The sequence below is a fragment of the Brienomyrus brachyistius genome, unplaced genomic scaffold (assembly GCF_023856365.1).
Source record: "Brienomyrus brachyistius isolate T26 unplaced genomic scaffold, BBRACH_0.4 scaffold105, whole genome shotgun sequence".
Taxonomy (NCBI): Eukaryota; Metazoa; Chordata; class Actinopteri; order Osteoglossiformes; family Mormyridae; genus Brienomyrus; species Brienomyrus brachyistius.
In genome coordinates, this window is record NW_026042380.1 from 152022 (window position 1) to 168569 (window position 16548).

At 53.0% G+C, this 16548-nt stretch overlaps 1 protein-coding gene across 1 annotated transcript in view; it reads left to right on the forward strand.

The window, feature by feature from the left end:
- Positions 1–16548, forward strand: part of LOC125727631 (spectrin beta chain, non-erythrocytic 1-like) — a 57882-nt gene that overhangs the window by 36833 nt on the left and 4501 nt on the right. Inside the window, 33 exon segments of the mRNA XM_049004485.1 lie at positions 82–197; positions 1070–1182; positions 1278–1465; positions 2141–2258; positions 2745–2903; positions 3450–3752; positions 4914–5067; positions 5927–6175; positions 6178–6320; positions 6929–7192; positions 7844–8055; positions 8599–8736; positions 9381–9600; positions 9876–10002; positions 10005–10112; positions 10115–10410; positions 10538–10577; positions 10580–10739; positions 11178–11268; positions 11870–11935; positions 11937–12017; positions 12210–12473; positions 12845–12910; positions 12912–13070; positions 13162–13207; positions 13210–13250; positions 13740–13802; positions 13804–13968; positions 13970–14032; positions 14417–14547; positions 14729–14933; positions 15538–15912; positions 15993–16237. Of these exon segments, the coding sequence (XP_048860442.1) occupies positions 82–197; positions 1070–1182; positions 1278–1465; positions 2141–2258; positions 2745–2903; positions 3450–3752; positions 4914–5067; positions 5927–6175; positions 6178–6320; positions 6929–7192; positions 7844–8055; positions 8599–8736; positions 9381–9600; positions 9876–10002; positions 10005–10112; positions 10115–10410; positions 10538–10577; positions 10580–10739; positions 11178–11268; positions 11870–11935; positions 11937–12017; positions 12210–12473; positions 12845–12910; positions 12912–13070; positions 13162–13207; positions 13210–13250; positions 13740–13802; positions 13804–13968; positions 13970–14032; positions 14417–14547; positions 14729–14933; positions 15538–15912; positions 15993–16237 (5169 nt within the window).

Here is a 16548-nt window from a genome sequence, read left to right on the forward strand (position 1 = left end):
TTGATTTCTGGTTGCACGTGTCATTAACCGCGACGCCCCCATGGCGCCCAAAGTCACTGACCTGTCGCTGCCATCGCACAGGCCGGACCTGATCGAGTTCGACACCCTGAAGAGGTCCAACGCCCACTACAACCTGCAGAATGCCTTCAACGTGGCCGAGAAGGAACTGGGCCTCACCAAACTGCTCGACCCCGAGGGTGAGTCTGCTTCCGACTATGTTCCTGTCCACCACAGCGGCCTGGCGCAATGGAGCAGCTCTGGACTTCTTCAGGGGCCGTTACCCGGGTCTGGAGCTGGTGGGCCCGATTATGGGGGACCCGATTCCCATAATTCCACTCTCTCTGTCTGTGTCTCCGTCGTTCCAGCTTCTTAACGCACGTTAAAATGGAAAATACGCTTTAATCATGGCCTGCCCGTCAAAGACGCAGCCGTAACTATCCAGCTTCAAAACAGTGGGAATAGCTGGATGAAAAAGCGATGGATATTCCGCGCATCGCTAATGATTAGGTATCGCCGATTGGCTGATCACTATCGCTTATGGTTAATTGGAACTTTCACTGCAAGTAGAGATGGTCCATCTGTATAGAAGATGGATGATGTTGATAGAGCAGCCAGACTTTCCCGTGCCTGAGAGAATCTTTGAAAATGTAAAGCTGACTGTAAAAGGGAGGCAGCAACTTTTGTTAGGCAAAGTAAATTCTAGAACCTTCTAGTCAAAGCATGAATGCTGCCTCAAGCACAGGGGATCTTGGGAAGGATTATAGTAACTAGGACGTGGCTGATGAGGAGATGTTGGCCATGCCGGCACAGTGAAGCCTGGTGCATTATGGGTGTAAACCATGATAAACTTGACTCAATGGATGGGATTTTAAGTTTAATGGAGCGCTAAGAATGTATGGGGTGGACGAGTAAATACAGTCACCATTAGCCAATGATATGTTTTGAATCCTTGAGTGACAGAGGAAGGGCGTTCTGAGGGCCAATCACCTTTCAGCTGGGGATAGTAGCCCCACCCGCATGTATACGCCCCTACCTGGTAGAACTTTAATCCCGTCTTGTAACTGGGCAGATGTGAATGTGGACCAGCCGGACGAGAAGTCCATCATCACCTATGTGGCCACCTACTACCACTACTTCTCCAAGATGAAGGCCCTGGCCGTGGAGGGCAAAAGGATCGGCAAGGTGAGGTGCATTGTGGGAAAAAAAAAAACATGGGGTCGGGGGGAGGAGGCATCCGACACATGCCTGCCCGGTGTCACCTCCCGCCTTGCCGGCAGGTGCTGGACTACGCCATCGAGGCTGACCAGCTGATCGAGAAGTACGAGACGCTGGCGTCGGAGCTGCTGCAGTGGATCGAGCAGACCATCATCACGCTGAACGACCGGCAGCTCGCCAACTCCCTGGGCGGAGTCCAGAACCAGCTGCAGGCCTTTAACACATACCGGACCGTGGAGAAGCCCCCAAAGTGAGCGACGACCCAGAGGCTTCGAGGGGAGGGGGCGTGTCATCCCAGTTTCCGAGCCACTGCCAATTAAGAGCCACTCTGATTAGAACAGGATTTAAGGCGGACTGGAATTTACCACCCAGTCCTGCAAATTTGTATGTCCTATTCTCTAGGACTGGAACTAAAATAATCCTTTCGGCTATGAAAACACGTGACTGTTCTTATGCTAATCCGAATCCAGTTCCGCAATGGTGAATTTTAAAATAATACTGTGTGAAGGAGCGGAGCAAGTCAAGCGGAGCTCTTAATTGGGGCCGGTCTGTGATGTGCCTGCCCCCCCCTTTGTGTCGAAATATGCAATGTTATGTCCATTCAGTCACAACTGGCCAAATCCATCCATGGGAATTTTATTAAAGCGGTTTAGCACAATTTAAAGTGTAAGTGAAGTCTGCTCTTACCCGACAGCCGTTCGCCCATAAACAGTTTCTAAATAATTTAGTGATTAATTTAACATGATATGGCTTATTAGCCATTAGGTGTTGTGCTTGTCATCGAATGTACCCACAGTGCGATAACAACCTGTCGTTTTGACGTCGTGGGGTTTTTTTTTCAGTCCTCACCAGGGGGCAAATTCGGTTTTGTTAAAAACCTGTGACTGTAATCAAAAGACTCGTGTCTGTGTTTGCATGCGCACAGGTTTACGGAGAAGGGAAACCTGGAGGTTCTGCTTTTCACCATCCAGAGCAAGATGAGAGCCAACAACCAGAAGGTCTACATGCCCAGGGAGGGCAAGCTCATCTCCGACATCAACAAGGTGCTGCGGCACACGCACACACACATAGGCACACACACACAGGCACACACACACAGGCATACACACACACACAGGCACACACACACACACACACAGGCACACACACACACACACACACAGGCACACACACACACGCACACACACACACAGCGGCACACACACACACACACAGGCACACACACACACACACAGGCACACACACACGCACGCACACACACACACAGGCACACACACACACACACAGGCACACACACACGGGCACACACACACGCACACACACACAGGCACACACACACGCACACACACACACACACACACAGGCACACACACACACACACACACACAGACCCCGAACAGGCCCACTGTTTGCACATCATTCCTGAGCATGGCACTGAAAGAGGGTTTGATACTGGCAAATGATGCAGCCAATGGTTGAAAAAGAGCTAGGCGGTCCTTTAAAGTTCTGCCGCTGCTATTGGCCGGCAGGCGTGGGAGCGGCTGGAGAAGGCGGAGCACGAGCGCGAGCTGGCGCTGCGCAACGAGCTGATTCGCCAGGAGAAGCTGGAGATGCTGGCGGCCCGCTTCGACCGCAAGGCGGCCATGAGGGAGACCTGGCTGAGCGAGAACCAGCGCCTTGTCTCCCAGGTGCGGCACCGTGTTACCACTATGAGACCAGATGTGAGACGGAGAGGACCCCGTGACCACATGTTTGAAATAAAATGCAAGAGCACAGAACAACATGTGCAAATGAGAAGGAAAAATACTGCCCATCTAGGTTCATTTGAATGAAAATATCTACGCAATGGTTAAGCAATCTAGATCTAGACAAAAATCTAGAGTAGGCCTGCCTCTCTGTGACATCACATGAATGTATGCAAATGAGAAGCAGAAATTCTACGCTCTGGTAAATTCTATCTACGCTCTGGTAAAACTATAACTTTTGTAATGTCTGGAAGAAAATTTTCAGCTGGTGTGCATCTCTGCATCTGTATAAATGCTGTATAAAATATGTATAAAATTTCATTTTGGTAAAAAAAAATACCCCAGCTTGGTAAAATTTCTGACAATATCTGGAAAGAAAATTAGAGATGCCTGTGTTTCTGCGTCGTCACATGTATATCCAAGCTGGTCCTTAACTGGTTTCCATTTGTGGGAGGTTCACTGTCCTTCTGGCCGTCCCCGACCTGGCAGGACAACTTTGGCTTGGAGCTGGGCGCCGTGGAAGCGGCTACGCGGAAACACGAGGCCATCGAGACGGACATCGGCGCGTACGGGGAGCGCGTGGCCGCTGTGGAGGCAGTGGCGCGCGAGCTGGAGGCGGAGGGATACCACGAGGTGCGGCGCGTGCTGGCCCGGCGCGACAACGTGCTGCGGCTGTGGGAGTACCTGCGCGAGCTGCTGGCTGCGCGCCGCGAGAGGCTGCAGGCCCACCGCGACCTCCAGAGGCTGCTGCAGGAGATGAGCTACATCATGGACTGGATGGCCGACATGAAGGTACGGCCCCCCCCACACACGCACGCACGCACGCGTGTATGTTGCGGCACTGAAACGAGTATTAAAGTGTAGGTGCAGCATGGGCCCGGGCCTAGGGGCGGAGCTATAGGCGGGGTGGGCGGAGCCACCTCCCCTGGGCCCGAGCCCATGCTGCATATCCAATGGAAACCCCCATTTAGGGACATGCCCACTGACAGGAAGTGCTTGTGACTGGGTTAAAGGTAGAAGGAGGCTGGACCATCTTAATGTCCTAACACTGCTATTGGCTGGCTGGCAAGAGCTCATTTACATAAAATTGAGTGACGTGTTGAATTATTTATGTGAATTTGAGTTGCAATATCCCGCATCCCTGCTCAGCCAGAGCAGCTGGAATATGGCTGGATGGCAAACATGATTCAGGTCCATACATTCTTCCACCCTCTAGTAAGCTATCCCAGTCCTGCAGTCCCATATTCCCAGGACATATGGCCAGGCTAACTGGTGTCTCGAAATTGCCCGCAGTACATGAATATGGGTGAGAGTGATTCTGTGTGTGTGTGTGTGTGTATGTGTCTGTGTTCGTTAATAACTCCATTGTGGGGGCCAGATTTTATTAAAAACCTCTTACGCTGATGTTGTGGGGACAATTATTTGGGTCCCCACAATGATGACCTTGGTGTTCATTCTGAGAATGCAATCTGTGACCGCAATCAAGAAATTACAAATGTAAAAAGACGTGCCTTTTGTTTGGTTACTGATGCCTTAAGGTTAGGGCTGGGTGGGGGTTAAGGTGGTTATAGTTATAGGGTTGGTGTTATGTCCATAGAAATGAATGATCAGTCCCCATAAAGATATGAATACTTGGACTGTGTGTGTGTGTGTGTGTGAGTGTATGAGTGGGCGTATGTTCCCTGCAAAGAGCTGGCATCCTGTCCAGGGTGTCCCCCAACTCGTTGTAATGTGCTTCTAAGGATGGCTCCAGGCCACCCCCCCCCCCCCCCCCACTCTCGCCAGATGGTGTTTTTAAAATTTAACTTTAAACCCTCACTGCCTTGTGCTTCATTCGGAAATATCCTTCACGTTATTCTCCCCTCTCAGTCACACGACTATCGGAATGCACGCTGACACGCTAACTCTCCCGCACTGGCCTGCCCCCCCCCCCCCCCCCCCCCCCCCCCCCAGGGGCGCCTGCAGTCCCAGGACAGCGGGAAGCACCTGCACGACGTGGAGGACCGGCTGCAGACGCACACGCTGGTGGAGGCGGACATCTCGGCGCAGGCGGAGCGTGTGCGGGCCGTGCAGGCGACTGCGCTGCGCTTCACCAGCATCCAACAGAGTGCGTGTGGGGGAGGGGACTTCGGGAGGGGGGCGTGTGTTGTACTCGGTGATAAGACACACTGGCTGTGAATGGTCAGTGTTACATTTAAATTAGCATTTATTAAATTAGTGAGCATGTCCTTTTCTGCAAGGTGACCTAAAGGTTAAATCATTTGCATTAACAGTTCCAGTGGGCTCAGGGGCATGAATATGCTACCATGCTAACAGACCTACTAAATGCAGTCATGTGGCTAATCTGCTGACATCCTGCCACAAGTAATCTGACAAGTTCAGCGCAGTGAAAACTGTAATGTTCGCACTGTATGTATGGTTATATAGGTTAGCCTGGCTTAGTAACGGCCAAATGAAGCTTCCAAGAGCACCATCTAGTGGTCTCACAAAATACAGCAAGTGGTTCATGAAGCTTAATTTGGCCATTATTAGTCTGGGTCATGCTTTTAAGCATAAAACTCTTACAGATGAGTTCGAAAAAATACAGTTTTATCTATTTGCTGTCACCACAACCCTGTACTGAATAAATGTGAATGAAAGATGGATAGGTGGATAGATCGGTGGATAGATGGATGGATGGATCTGCTATAACACTTCTAAAGTTAGATTAGATCAGACTTGCTAGGGCAATCGCAGGCTTTACCTAAAGTGAGGGGCATATAAAGGGGCCGAGCTATGGGGCATGGGCCTCAGCTAAAAGCTGATTGGTCCTCAGAGCGCCCTTCCCATGTCACTCACTGATTCGAAACATATTATTGGCCAGTTATAAGGCTCGCCCCCCTGTATGAATTGCTCCAAAAAGTCCTAGAATTGCCACTACCCAAAGCGATCCCATTCATTCATCCCCCCCCCCCTCGCTCGCCCAGTCTACAAGCCATGTGACCCCGCCCTGGTCAGTGAGAAGGTGCTGCGGCTGGGCCGTGCCTACGACGAGCTGGGCCAGCTGGCGGGCGAGCAGCGTGTCCGCCTGGAAGACTCGCGGCGGCTCTGGCAGTTTCTGTGGGAGCTGGGCGAGGAGGCGGCCTGGATCCGCGAGCAGGAGCAGATCCTGGCGGCAGGCGAATCGGGCCGCGACCTCAGCTCGGCGCTGCACCTGCTCAGCAAACACGAGGCCTTCGAGACGAGATGGCCGCCCGCTACGGGCCCCTGGGTCACAGCATTGCTGCCGGCGAGGCCCTCGTGCGTGAGGGCCACTTCGGGGCCCCCGAGGTTTTGGAGCGGATCCGCGATGTCCGGGCGCAGTGGACGCACCTAGAGGAGGTGAGGGCCCGGGGCCCCGGGAATTACGTGTAAGGCTACAGATTGCTCCACCTCTTTTATGAATGGGGGTAGAGCCACACACATTTCGTATTGTGATTGGACGCCGGCTATTGCCTGGGCTTTGTTCAGGACCAGCCCAACCCCTTTTGGGGCCCTAAGCAAAATTTGATTAACCTAGTTGGCAGTTGTCACCTTCCTTCCTATTCTGAGAGGCTTATCAGATGGAGGGGGCCCCCTGGTGTTGACTGGGCGCTTGCAATTGTTTATTTCTCTTTTGACTTGGGCTGGCCCTGTCTGGTTCTCCACTTTGACAGTATGCAGTGTTTATGAGGTGCGTCATTGTTGTCTGAATAATGGAGTTATTTTCTGAATGGTTTTGTTACGTGATTCAGCCCACAGAACTGGTCTGGAGTTTTTTTGTTCTGTGGTTCATTGTTAACTTTATATAAGAAGACCTTGCCTTCTGGAGCTTTCTGTCAGCACTGGCTGAGTCACACAGGGTCGCAGAGTGGGTGGAAGCAGAATCCCTGCTGGATGGCGAGGCAGCGTTCGACGGGAATGACATCCAGCTCGCGCATCTGGCCTTAATCCCTCCGCCTCCCCGCCAGGCCTCCCGAGAGAGGGAACAGCGCCTCCGTGAGGCGGTGGCCCTGCACCAGTTCCAGACGGACGCCAACGACATGGAGGCCTGGATCCTGGAGACGCTGCGGCGGGTGTCCAGCGCGGATTTGGGTCACGACGAGTTCTCCACGCAGACGCTGGCGCGCAAGCAGAGGGAGGTGGAGGAGGAGATCCAGAGCCACCGCCCTCTCATCGACTCGCTGCATGAGCAGGCGCTGGGCTTGCCCCCCGCCTACGCCCGCTCCCCCCAGGTCAGCACCTCCGGCCTCACTTTCACTTTGTCTCAGACAGGGTTGTGGGGTTGAAGCCTAGTTCCACTCGGGCTTGACCGGCACTGTCTCCATACATCCAGGGCCACTGTAATGCACAGGCTTACCCAGGTTGCAGTCCAGGGGCCTCTGCTAAAGGGGGGCTCAAAAAGCCTCCCCCCCTCCCTGGTTGGTGGGGGAGGGCTAAGCATGTTAATATGTTCCTGCATGCATGAAGTAAGGAGCTACACTGATTACAGTGTGTTGCCGCACCCACTAAACGACAAACCACCTCAGGGATGAGTACAGCCATGTGACAGGTGATACCTCAGCACCGCACCAGTCCGAATGGACCAGTGTGAGATTTTTCTGGTGGCTGAATGGCCAGTCCTGCCACCAGCCCCTAAGTTGGAGGACCTCCTTATAGGGCTGGATGTAGATTAACATCATACCCAGGATGAAGCAATTGCAGGTTAAGGGCCTTGCTCAAGGGCCCAATATACTAGAATCACTCAGGGCCGGGTTTGCCGATTCTGCAACCCCAATCAAAAAGTCACCCTCCCAGTGCAGTAACTGCTGTGGCCAGCAGGGGGCTGCAAAAGCATGATTCGAGTGGCGGTAAACACCGCTCATGCTGTGGCCCCTCCCAACCAGGTCGAGGGCCGACTTCCCGCCATCGAGCAGCGCTATGAGGAGCTGGAGGCGCTGTCGGTGGCGCGGAGGCAGGCCCTGGAGGGGGCGCTAGCCCTGTACCGCATGTTCAGCGAGGCGGGCGCCTGTCAGCTGTGGGTCGGGGAGAAGGAGCAGTGGCTGCACAACATGGAGATCCCCACCAAGCTGGAGGACCTGGAGGTGGTGCAGCAGAGGTGAGAGATGGAGGTCAAGGGAAGCTCGTCAGGAAGCGGACGGGAGCGCGGAGATGATTGCGGGAATATCATGCCGGGCTACAGCGTCGCTTTCTGCGCAGCTTAACGTGGAGCGATTTATTGGCCTTTAAGATTAATTCCTCTTCAGTTCTCTTTTATTCTTTTCGTGGTAGAGTTATTTTTCTGACTGATTACTGACATGGATGGGTACTTCGTTCTGCAGGATGTCAAAAATCAACAGGCAACAAATCAGAAACACGATCAGAAAGATCTTTTTTAGCAAAGTAGATTAAGCAGACGAAGAATGTGTCGAGAATGCAACATGCAAGACAATTTGAAGATGATTTACAAATATGTATATGTCAAATTTGACCATTATACTGTACCTGCAATCAGAAGCAGTATGGGATGGAATAAAGGTTGAGATTAATAATTAGTGAATTTAAGTAAATGGGGTTGATGGTTAGGAAGGGTTTAGGGTCACAGCTGGCAAGGTTGATATAAGTAAAGACAGAACACTCCTCTGTGTGCGTGTGGATGCAGGTTTGAGACCCTGGAGCCTGAGATGAACAACCTGGCTGCCCGCATCACCGACGTGAACCAGGTCGCTCAACAGCTGCTTGGCACAGATAACTGCAGCAAGGAGCAGATCCATCAGACTCAGGACCAGCTCAACAACCGGTATGGACCGGCTCAGACCGGCTCAGAGTGGCTCAGATGGGCTCGCACTACGGTCACTGGGTGTTTCTCAATACCAAGTACGCGAAGATCGTATCTGTGGGCTTGGCAAGACCGGTCTTGCTACCTTGCCTCCAAGAACAAACTTAGGGTGCAATGAATCATGGGATTCGCCTTGTTCTGGCGAAGATGCAACCGATTTATCCTTGATATTTGTGGCGGAGTAAGAACAACATCATGGGGATTTTGCCGTCCTCTATACTTCTGGGCTTGGTATTGGAACTGGTCTTTGGCGATGAAAGATGACACAAAACACACACAACTACAGTCAAGTCCGCATATTGAGAAACACCCAAGATGTACAGGGGTGATGGGCACCACTTGCTGACCCTAAGCACAGCAGCCGTGTTCACCACCACTGAAACCCACACATTTGCATGGGGGCCCCCTGTTGGCCACAAACAGTCACTGCATTAAATATTAGATAAATGCGTTCCTCATTTAGGAGATGCTTAGAGATATTTATCATATTTGGAGGATCAGAAGGGGGGCCCCAAAGTGAATTTTTGAATGTGGCCCCAGGAACAACAAACTGACTCCAGCCTGCATTAGTGAAAATGCAAACCTTCACTGTGCCCCCCCCCCAGTTGGAAGGAGTTCCAGCGGCTGGCTGACCACAAAAAGCTGGCCCTGGAGTCAGCGCTGAACATCCAGAATTATCACCTGGAGTGCAATGAGATCCAGAGCTGGATGCGGGAGAAGACAAAAGTGATCGAGTCCACCCAGGGCCTGGGCAACGACCTGGCCGGGGTCATGGCCCTCCAGCGCAAGCTCACGGGCATGGAGCGTGACCTGGAGGCCATCCAGGTACAGTAGGGGGGCGGGGCCAGGTACAGTAGCATGCAGGGGGCGTGGCCACAAAGACCCTTACTGACAGCTGATTGGCCCCCTCCCCTGTCACTCACCAATTCATAACATATAATTGGCTAATGAGAAAGTGGCTCCTCTGTATGAATTATGATCCCTGTTGTGCCCTCCATGTTAAAAAAAAATCCTGGAACGGCCCCTGAGATAAAGTCAAGTCGCATCAAGTCGCATTCCCAGATCGTTGAAGTTTGGCGTAACCGGAGGAATCGTTTCAGGGTAAGTTGGACAACTTGCATCAGGAGGCTCAGAAGCTGGCGCAGGAGCACCCGGACCAAGCCTCGGAGATCCAGGCCCGGCTGGGGGAGATCCAGGAGGTGTGGGAGGAGCTGAACGACACCATGAAGCGGCGGAGGAATCCCTGGGCGAGGCCAGCAAGCTGCAGGGCTTCCTGCGCGACTTGGACGACTTCCAGGCCTGGCTGTCCCGCACACAGACGGCCGTGGCCTCTGAGGACAGCCCACCTCACTGGCGGAGGCCGAGCGCCTGCTGGCCCAGCACGAGGGCATCAAGAACGAAGTGGACAATTACCGGGAGGACTACGAGAAGATGCGGGCGCTGGGCGCCGAGGTGACACAGGGTCAGACGGACGCGCAGCACATGTTCCTGGCCCAGAGGCTACAAGCGCTGGACACGGGCTGGCATGAACTGCGTCGCATGTGGGAGAACCGGCACAGCCTGCTGGCACAGGCCTTCGACTTCCAAACCTTCTTACGGGACGCCAAGCAGGCAGAGGGCTTCCTCAACAGCCAGGTGGGTGAGGAACGGACCCATAATTTTCTACCCAAGATCATGTCACTTAAACTAGTGGTCCTCGAACTACCGCCCCCCCTCCTAGTGGTAGGTGAGGGTATGATGTTCGTCACCCCCTCTTGCCCAGGAGTATGTGCTGTCCCACACGGAGATGCCAGCCAGTCTCCAGGGGCCGAGGACTCCATCAAGAAGCACGAGGACTTCCTGACCACCATGGAGGCCAGCGAGGAGAAGATTGCCGGCGTGGTGGATTCCGGACGCCGCCTGGTCAGCGATCGCAACGCCAACGCCGACAAGATCCAGGAGAAAGCCGACTCCATCCAGGAGAGGTGTGTGTGGGGGGGAATAACATAGTTCATTTAGCAGAAGCTCCTCAATACGGCTTATAGAGTCTGAATGTAGAGGTTCAGTAAGTACATTATAATACTAACATTTCTCAGGTTTTGGGATATACATCGTTATCTCATTGCATGTTTTAAACTATTCTTCCTCATTGAAAAATGAAATTTAATGCCACAACTTTGCAATTCATGTTGTTTTGACACCCCATAATTAAAATACAAACACTGAAGACTTACGGCGTTATTTTGAAGTGGTATATCTTTAAACTAGACTAAAACATGACCCTTATGTTTAGCTAGTCACGCTGGAGGTGCCGTGCTCTGGGGGAGAAAGTAGCTCAGCCACGAGGCAGGCTGGAGGAGGGTTGGGTTTTGGGAGAAGAGGGAAAGTCGAACGCTTGGATCTCTCTGACGTCTCTCTTCCAGACACAAGAAGAACAAGCAAGCAGCCAGTGAGTTCTTGGCTAAACTCAAAGACAACCGAGAACTGCAGCACTTCTTGCAAGACGGACAAGAGGTCAGTGCTCAGCTATACCAACCTTAATGTCCTTTTTAGCTAAATGCTTTGGGACTGCTTTCCCACCAAAGATGCTTTTCTTGTTAGCTCAATAACTTGAAATGCACTGGACAAATCGTGCTCATACTTTGCACGCGCGTTCTATGGTAGACGTTCTATGGTAGACGTTCTATGGTAGGCACTGTTTGTGACGCTTCGCACTGAAATTGAAACAGCGCCGTACGGTGGCAACAAAGAGATCTGCTGAAGCTGATTACATTGAGACATGTCACACATATTGGGCTTTTAATAAAAATTAACATTTAATCTTTTGGAGTGGTGGGTAGAGTGTATAGGGGGGCTGGAGATTGTAGTGGTTGCGAGGTGTGGGAGGATTAGGGGTTAGATGGGAGAGCGTGGTGGGTCCATCCGGGGAATTCACTGCTGCTGTTGCGACAGCGTCTAGTTAGGAAATGCGGCCACATACTATTGTTAATTAGTTCTATCAACGTGATGATTTAATGGAATCACGCTACAACGACAACCATGTAATTTGCTGACAGATTCAGTTATGGTTCATGACCGTATTCCGATTTCATTCTCTGTGTCTGTCTCTCCGTAGCTGACTCTCTGGATCAACGAGAAGATGCTGACGGCCCAGGACATGTCGTACGACGAGGCCAGGAACCCTCCACAGCAAGTGGCAGAAGCACCAGGCCTTCATGGCCGAGTTGGCGTCGAACAAGGACTGGCTGGACAAGATCGACAAGGTGCCAAGACTGCTCCTGTGACCTCAAGTTCAAGACCCCCGAATGGCCTGACCTTCTCGTTCATAGAGAAGGTCTTTTGTTCTGATAGGATCACCTTGGATTTTTATAAGGAGAGGGGCCACACTTAGGGAATCAGTAATGGTTTTCTTCAGTCGTCACTTCTTCTTGCCTTGACCTCCCGTTCTCCCTCAGGAGGGTCAAGCCCTGGTGCTTGAGAAGCCCGAGCTGGAGTCGATAGTAAAACAAACCCGGGCAGGCCTCCAGCGCCAGTGGGAAGACCTGGAAAGCACCACCCGCACCAAGGCGCAGTGCCTCTTTGACGCCAACAGGGCGGAGCTCTTCACCCAGAGCTGCTCGGCCCTGGACTCCTGGCTGAAGAACCTGTCCACTCAGCTGCAGAGCGACGACTATGGCAAGGACCTGACCAGCGTCAACATCCTGCTCAAGAAGCACCAGGTGGGGTGGGGGGGGATCCGGGGAGACGAACCCTTCCAGAAGTGACCTCACTTCCTGGCATTTTTCAGGTTCAGTCAATATTCAGCACTAGGCTGAAAAAAGAGGAGGGCAGTGGTGTAGAATTTAGTCCTGCTTTTTAAAGCCCCTGCATGAAATTGATAAGAGGTATAGTTTGAATCTGAACCCACATCCAATATCGTCGTCTTCTCCAGAGACGACCTTCAGCCATCAGTTGCTTCTTGTACAGATTTTTCCTTGATTGGCTGAGGGGGATGCTTTTGGGCTATTTTAGTTGGCTGCTCAGGACTCTCTCTGGCTGGAAATGACAGGAATCGAGCCCTGAACACCCCAGCCACCTTCTCTCCACCCAGATGCTGGAGCACCAGATGGAGGTGCGTGAGAAGGAGGTGGAGTCGTTACAGGCCCAAGCGCAGGCCCTTGTCCCAAGAGGATGCCGGCCTGGCGGAGGTGGACAGCCAGCAGAGGAGGGTCACTGAAAGCTTCTGCCAGCTCCAGGATCCACTGAGGCAGCGGCGGCAGCAGCTGCTGTCTTCCAAGGAGGCCCACCAGTTTAACCGCGACCTGGAGGACGAGATTGTGAGCGCCGAGTCTGCACATGTAATCCCGACTCCTTCCCCCTGTGTGTAGCTCCCGCATCGACCTCCCTCCATTTCTCCTCATCCCTCAGCTCTGGGTGAAGGAGAGGATGCCCCTGGCCACCTCCACAGACCATGGAAGGACCTACCCAGCGTGCAGCTACTCATCAAGAAGAACCAGGTGTGTACGAGGGCAATGAAACAGGACTAGAGCAGTGACAGTCATTAGGTTACAGTGCCTAGGGCACCATCGTCTGGGGGGGGGTGCTGACTTAACAAACCCCTCCACCAGTCAAGTTTCACCATGTAGAGCACCGGATCTACTGGAGACAAAGTATGGAGGGCACATGATTTTCAGTCAGCCCTGGGCAGGAGGGCAACATCAATCAGGATCTGTGGTCTTGGTGACCACTGTAATCGAGGGCATTTAACAGTTTTGCGAGTGTTCTGGAATTTGGGATTATGGGGTCAAGTTCTGGAACAGTCTCTGCCCCAAGAGTGCTGACTAATTTAGCTCTGGTTTATATTTAGCATCTGATACGAAGTGCTGTAAGTCTGGGAGCATTAGAGCGGATCACGGGGGGATCCGTCAGCCCCGCAGAGAGCATGACCGCGGTGACCCCACCACAGTCCGAATTCAGATGGTCATGGTCCCCACATCCTCACCCAGACCTTGCAGAAGGAGATCCAGGGCCACCAGCCGCGAATCGATGACATCCAGGTGCATGGTCACCTCCATGGCTCCGGGCCAGGACCAGGTGGATGGCGAGCGGCAGTCCCGGCTTGACGAGCGCCTGGCCGAGCTGCGAGACTCCTGGGCCCGGTTCATGGCCGAGACGGAGCAGCGCCGGGGCCGCCTGGTGGAGGCACACCGCGCCCAGCAGTTCTATGCGGATGCCGCCCGAGGCCGAGGCCTGGATGGGGGAACAGGAGCTGCACATGATGTCCGAGGAGAAAGCTAAGGCAAGGCTGCAGGGTCATGTGACTTGGTGGGCGTGGCCCAGTTATTATATGTGGGCGGGGCTCAGACTACACATATCTGCTGTGTAGTCTTGGGTCAGTTGCAGTATGTGAGCAGGGCTTAGGTGTTATTTGTGAGTAGGCTCAGATGTTACGTGCGGGGATGTGGGCAGGAAATATGTGCAAGTGGAGCTCACCTTTTATGTGTGGGCGGGGCCAGCTGTTATGTATGGGTGTGGTCAGCAGTTATGTGTAGGTGAGGCCTAGCTGCTATGAGTGGGTGGGGACCATCTGCTATGTGTGGGTTCTTAGATGTTTACTTGCAAACGATGACCAGTAGAGACAACCTCCCTGCTTCTGGTGGCCACCTTTCTGTCCTCCACCCAGGACGAGCAGAGCGCCCTGGCGATGGTGAAGAAGCACCAGATTCTGGAACAGGCCCTGGAGGACTATGCCCAGACCATCCACCAGCTGGCCAATAGCAGCCGACTAATGGTGACCAGCGAGCACCCAGAGAGGTGAGGGTTTGGTGTCGTAAACGGCGCGAATCGGCCCGGCCAGTGAAAAAACGAGGGCTTCGGGAAGCGAGAAGATACATACCCACAGGCCAAAATGAGGCCAGTTTTTCAGACATGGGTCAAGGGCAGCCGCCTCGTGTCGTTTCCTGTCCCAGCATGTGGTTTCTCCTTCCCTCCCCAGCGAACGCATCACCCTACGGCAAGCCCAGGTGGACAAGCTGTACGCCGGTCTGAAGGACCTGGCGGAGGAGCGCCGCGGCCGGTTGCAGGAGCGACTCCGGCTCACGCAGCTCAAGCGGGAGGTGGACGACCTGGAGCAGTGGATCGCTGAGCGGGAGGTGGTGGCCGGCTCCCATGAGCTGGGTCAGGACTATGAGCACGTTACGGTACTGCCACATCCCTGTCCCGCCCCGCTTGGCTCGGTCGCTTAACGCAGGGGTGGGGAACCTGATCCATGAAGAGCCGGTGCGGGTTTTTGGGATGGCCTTTCAGTCAGCCAATAATAAAGCAGTGGATCTCAACTCCAATCCCGGGGACCCACTGTTATTGGCTGATCGAGAGGCTATCCCGAAAACCCGCACCGGCCCTCCATGGAACAGACTCCCCAGCCCTGCTTTAAAAAGCACTCGCATGTACCTAAATAACGTCGTGCTTGTTCTCAGCAACCACTCGACTCACCCACGGATTTTTTTGACTCGACCACTAACACACCTCGTTTGGCCTCTTGATACCTTTTCGGGGAATGGCATACACACTCGTCATCATGTTACTGTTAATTTGCATATGTTCAAATGTTGAATTACGTTTTTTTTTTTTCTGAGCACATGTACATTAACACTCAGATAAATTCTCTAATATTTAATTAGGTTTTAATCATCCCCCCATTAAATAGACTTTTGTATGTAAATTATAGTTGTAACTCTCTCTTATGCCATTGGCTGTATGCATGAAAGTCTGCTAAAGAAGGCATCTGGGGTCATCCTCAATCAGATGCTGCGGGACAAGTTCCGCGAGTTCGCCCGGGACACCAGCACCATCGGGCAGGAGCGTGTGGATGGCGTCAACGCCCTGGCCGACGAGCTGATTGAGTCGGGCCACCCAGAGAACGCCAGCGTGGCCGAGTGGAAGGACGGCCTGAACGAGGCGTGGGCAGACCTGCTGGAGCTGATCGACACGCGCACGCAGATGCTGGCCGCCTCCTACGAGCTGCACCGCTTCCACCAGGACGCCCGCGAGGTGCTGGGTCGCGTACGGGAGAAGAATGAGGCCCTGCCCTCCGATTTGGGCCGCGACCTCAACACCGTGCAGCACCTGCACCGACAGCACAACGCCTACGAGCACGACATCCAGGCCCTCAGCGGACAGGTCCACCAGCGTCCCATATAAATCGCATCAGATTGTTTTTCTTATTTCGTTCGGTGATTTCTGACTGCTGCCCCCTACAGGTGAGCCAAGTGCAGGACGACGGGGCGCGGCTCCAGAAGGCCTACGCCGGTGAGAAGGCCGACGACATCCACAGGCACGAGCGCGCCGTATCTGAGGCTTGGGAAGCCCTGCTGGCCGCTGGTCAGGCTCGCCGGCTCCTCCTGCTGGACACAGTCGAGAAGTTCCGCTTCTTCAACATGGTGCGAGACCTCATGCTCTGGATGGATGGGGTCAATCTGCAGATCGACGCCCACGACAGCCCGAGGTGAGGAGCATCAGGTGGCCTTCAGTAGCACCTCTACCTCCCCATGCTCCCTAGCATTACCTGGTTTTTTTCCATTTTTTATTCCATTTCGATCTTTATTTTCATGTTAAATTATACACAGTTTATTGATACTGAATAGTAATATTAATTGATTTATATCTGCTTCTAGCATTAATGTTTGATGCCATATGATAATAAATTGGAACTATTAAAATGTTTATGGAGTAATTTTGGAACAACTGTGTCAAAGCAGTAAATGCAGTGGAAAAAAGCCTAAATACTAAAAATAAACCAGTTCCACAAAAAAAAAC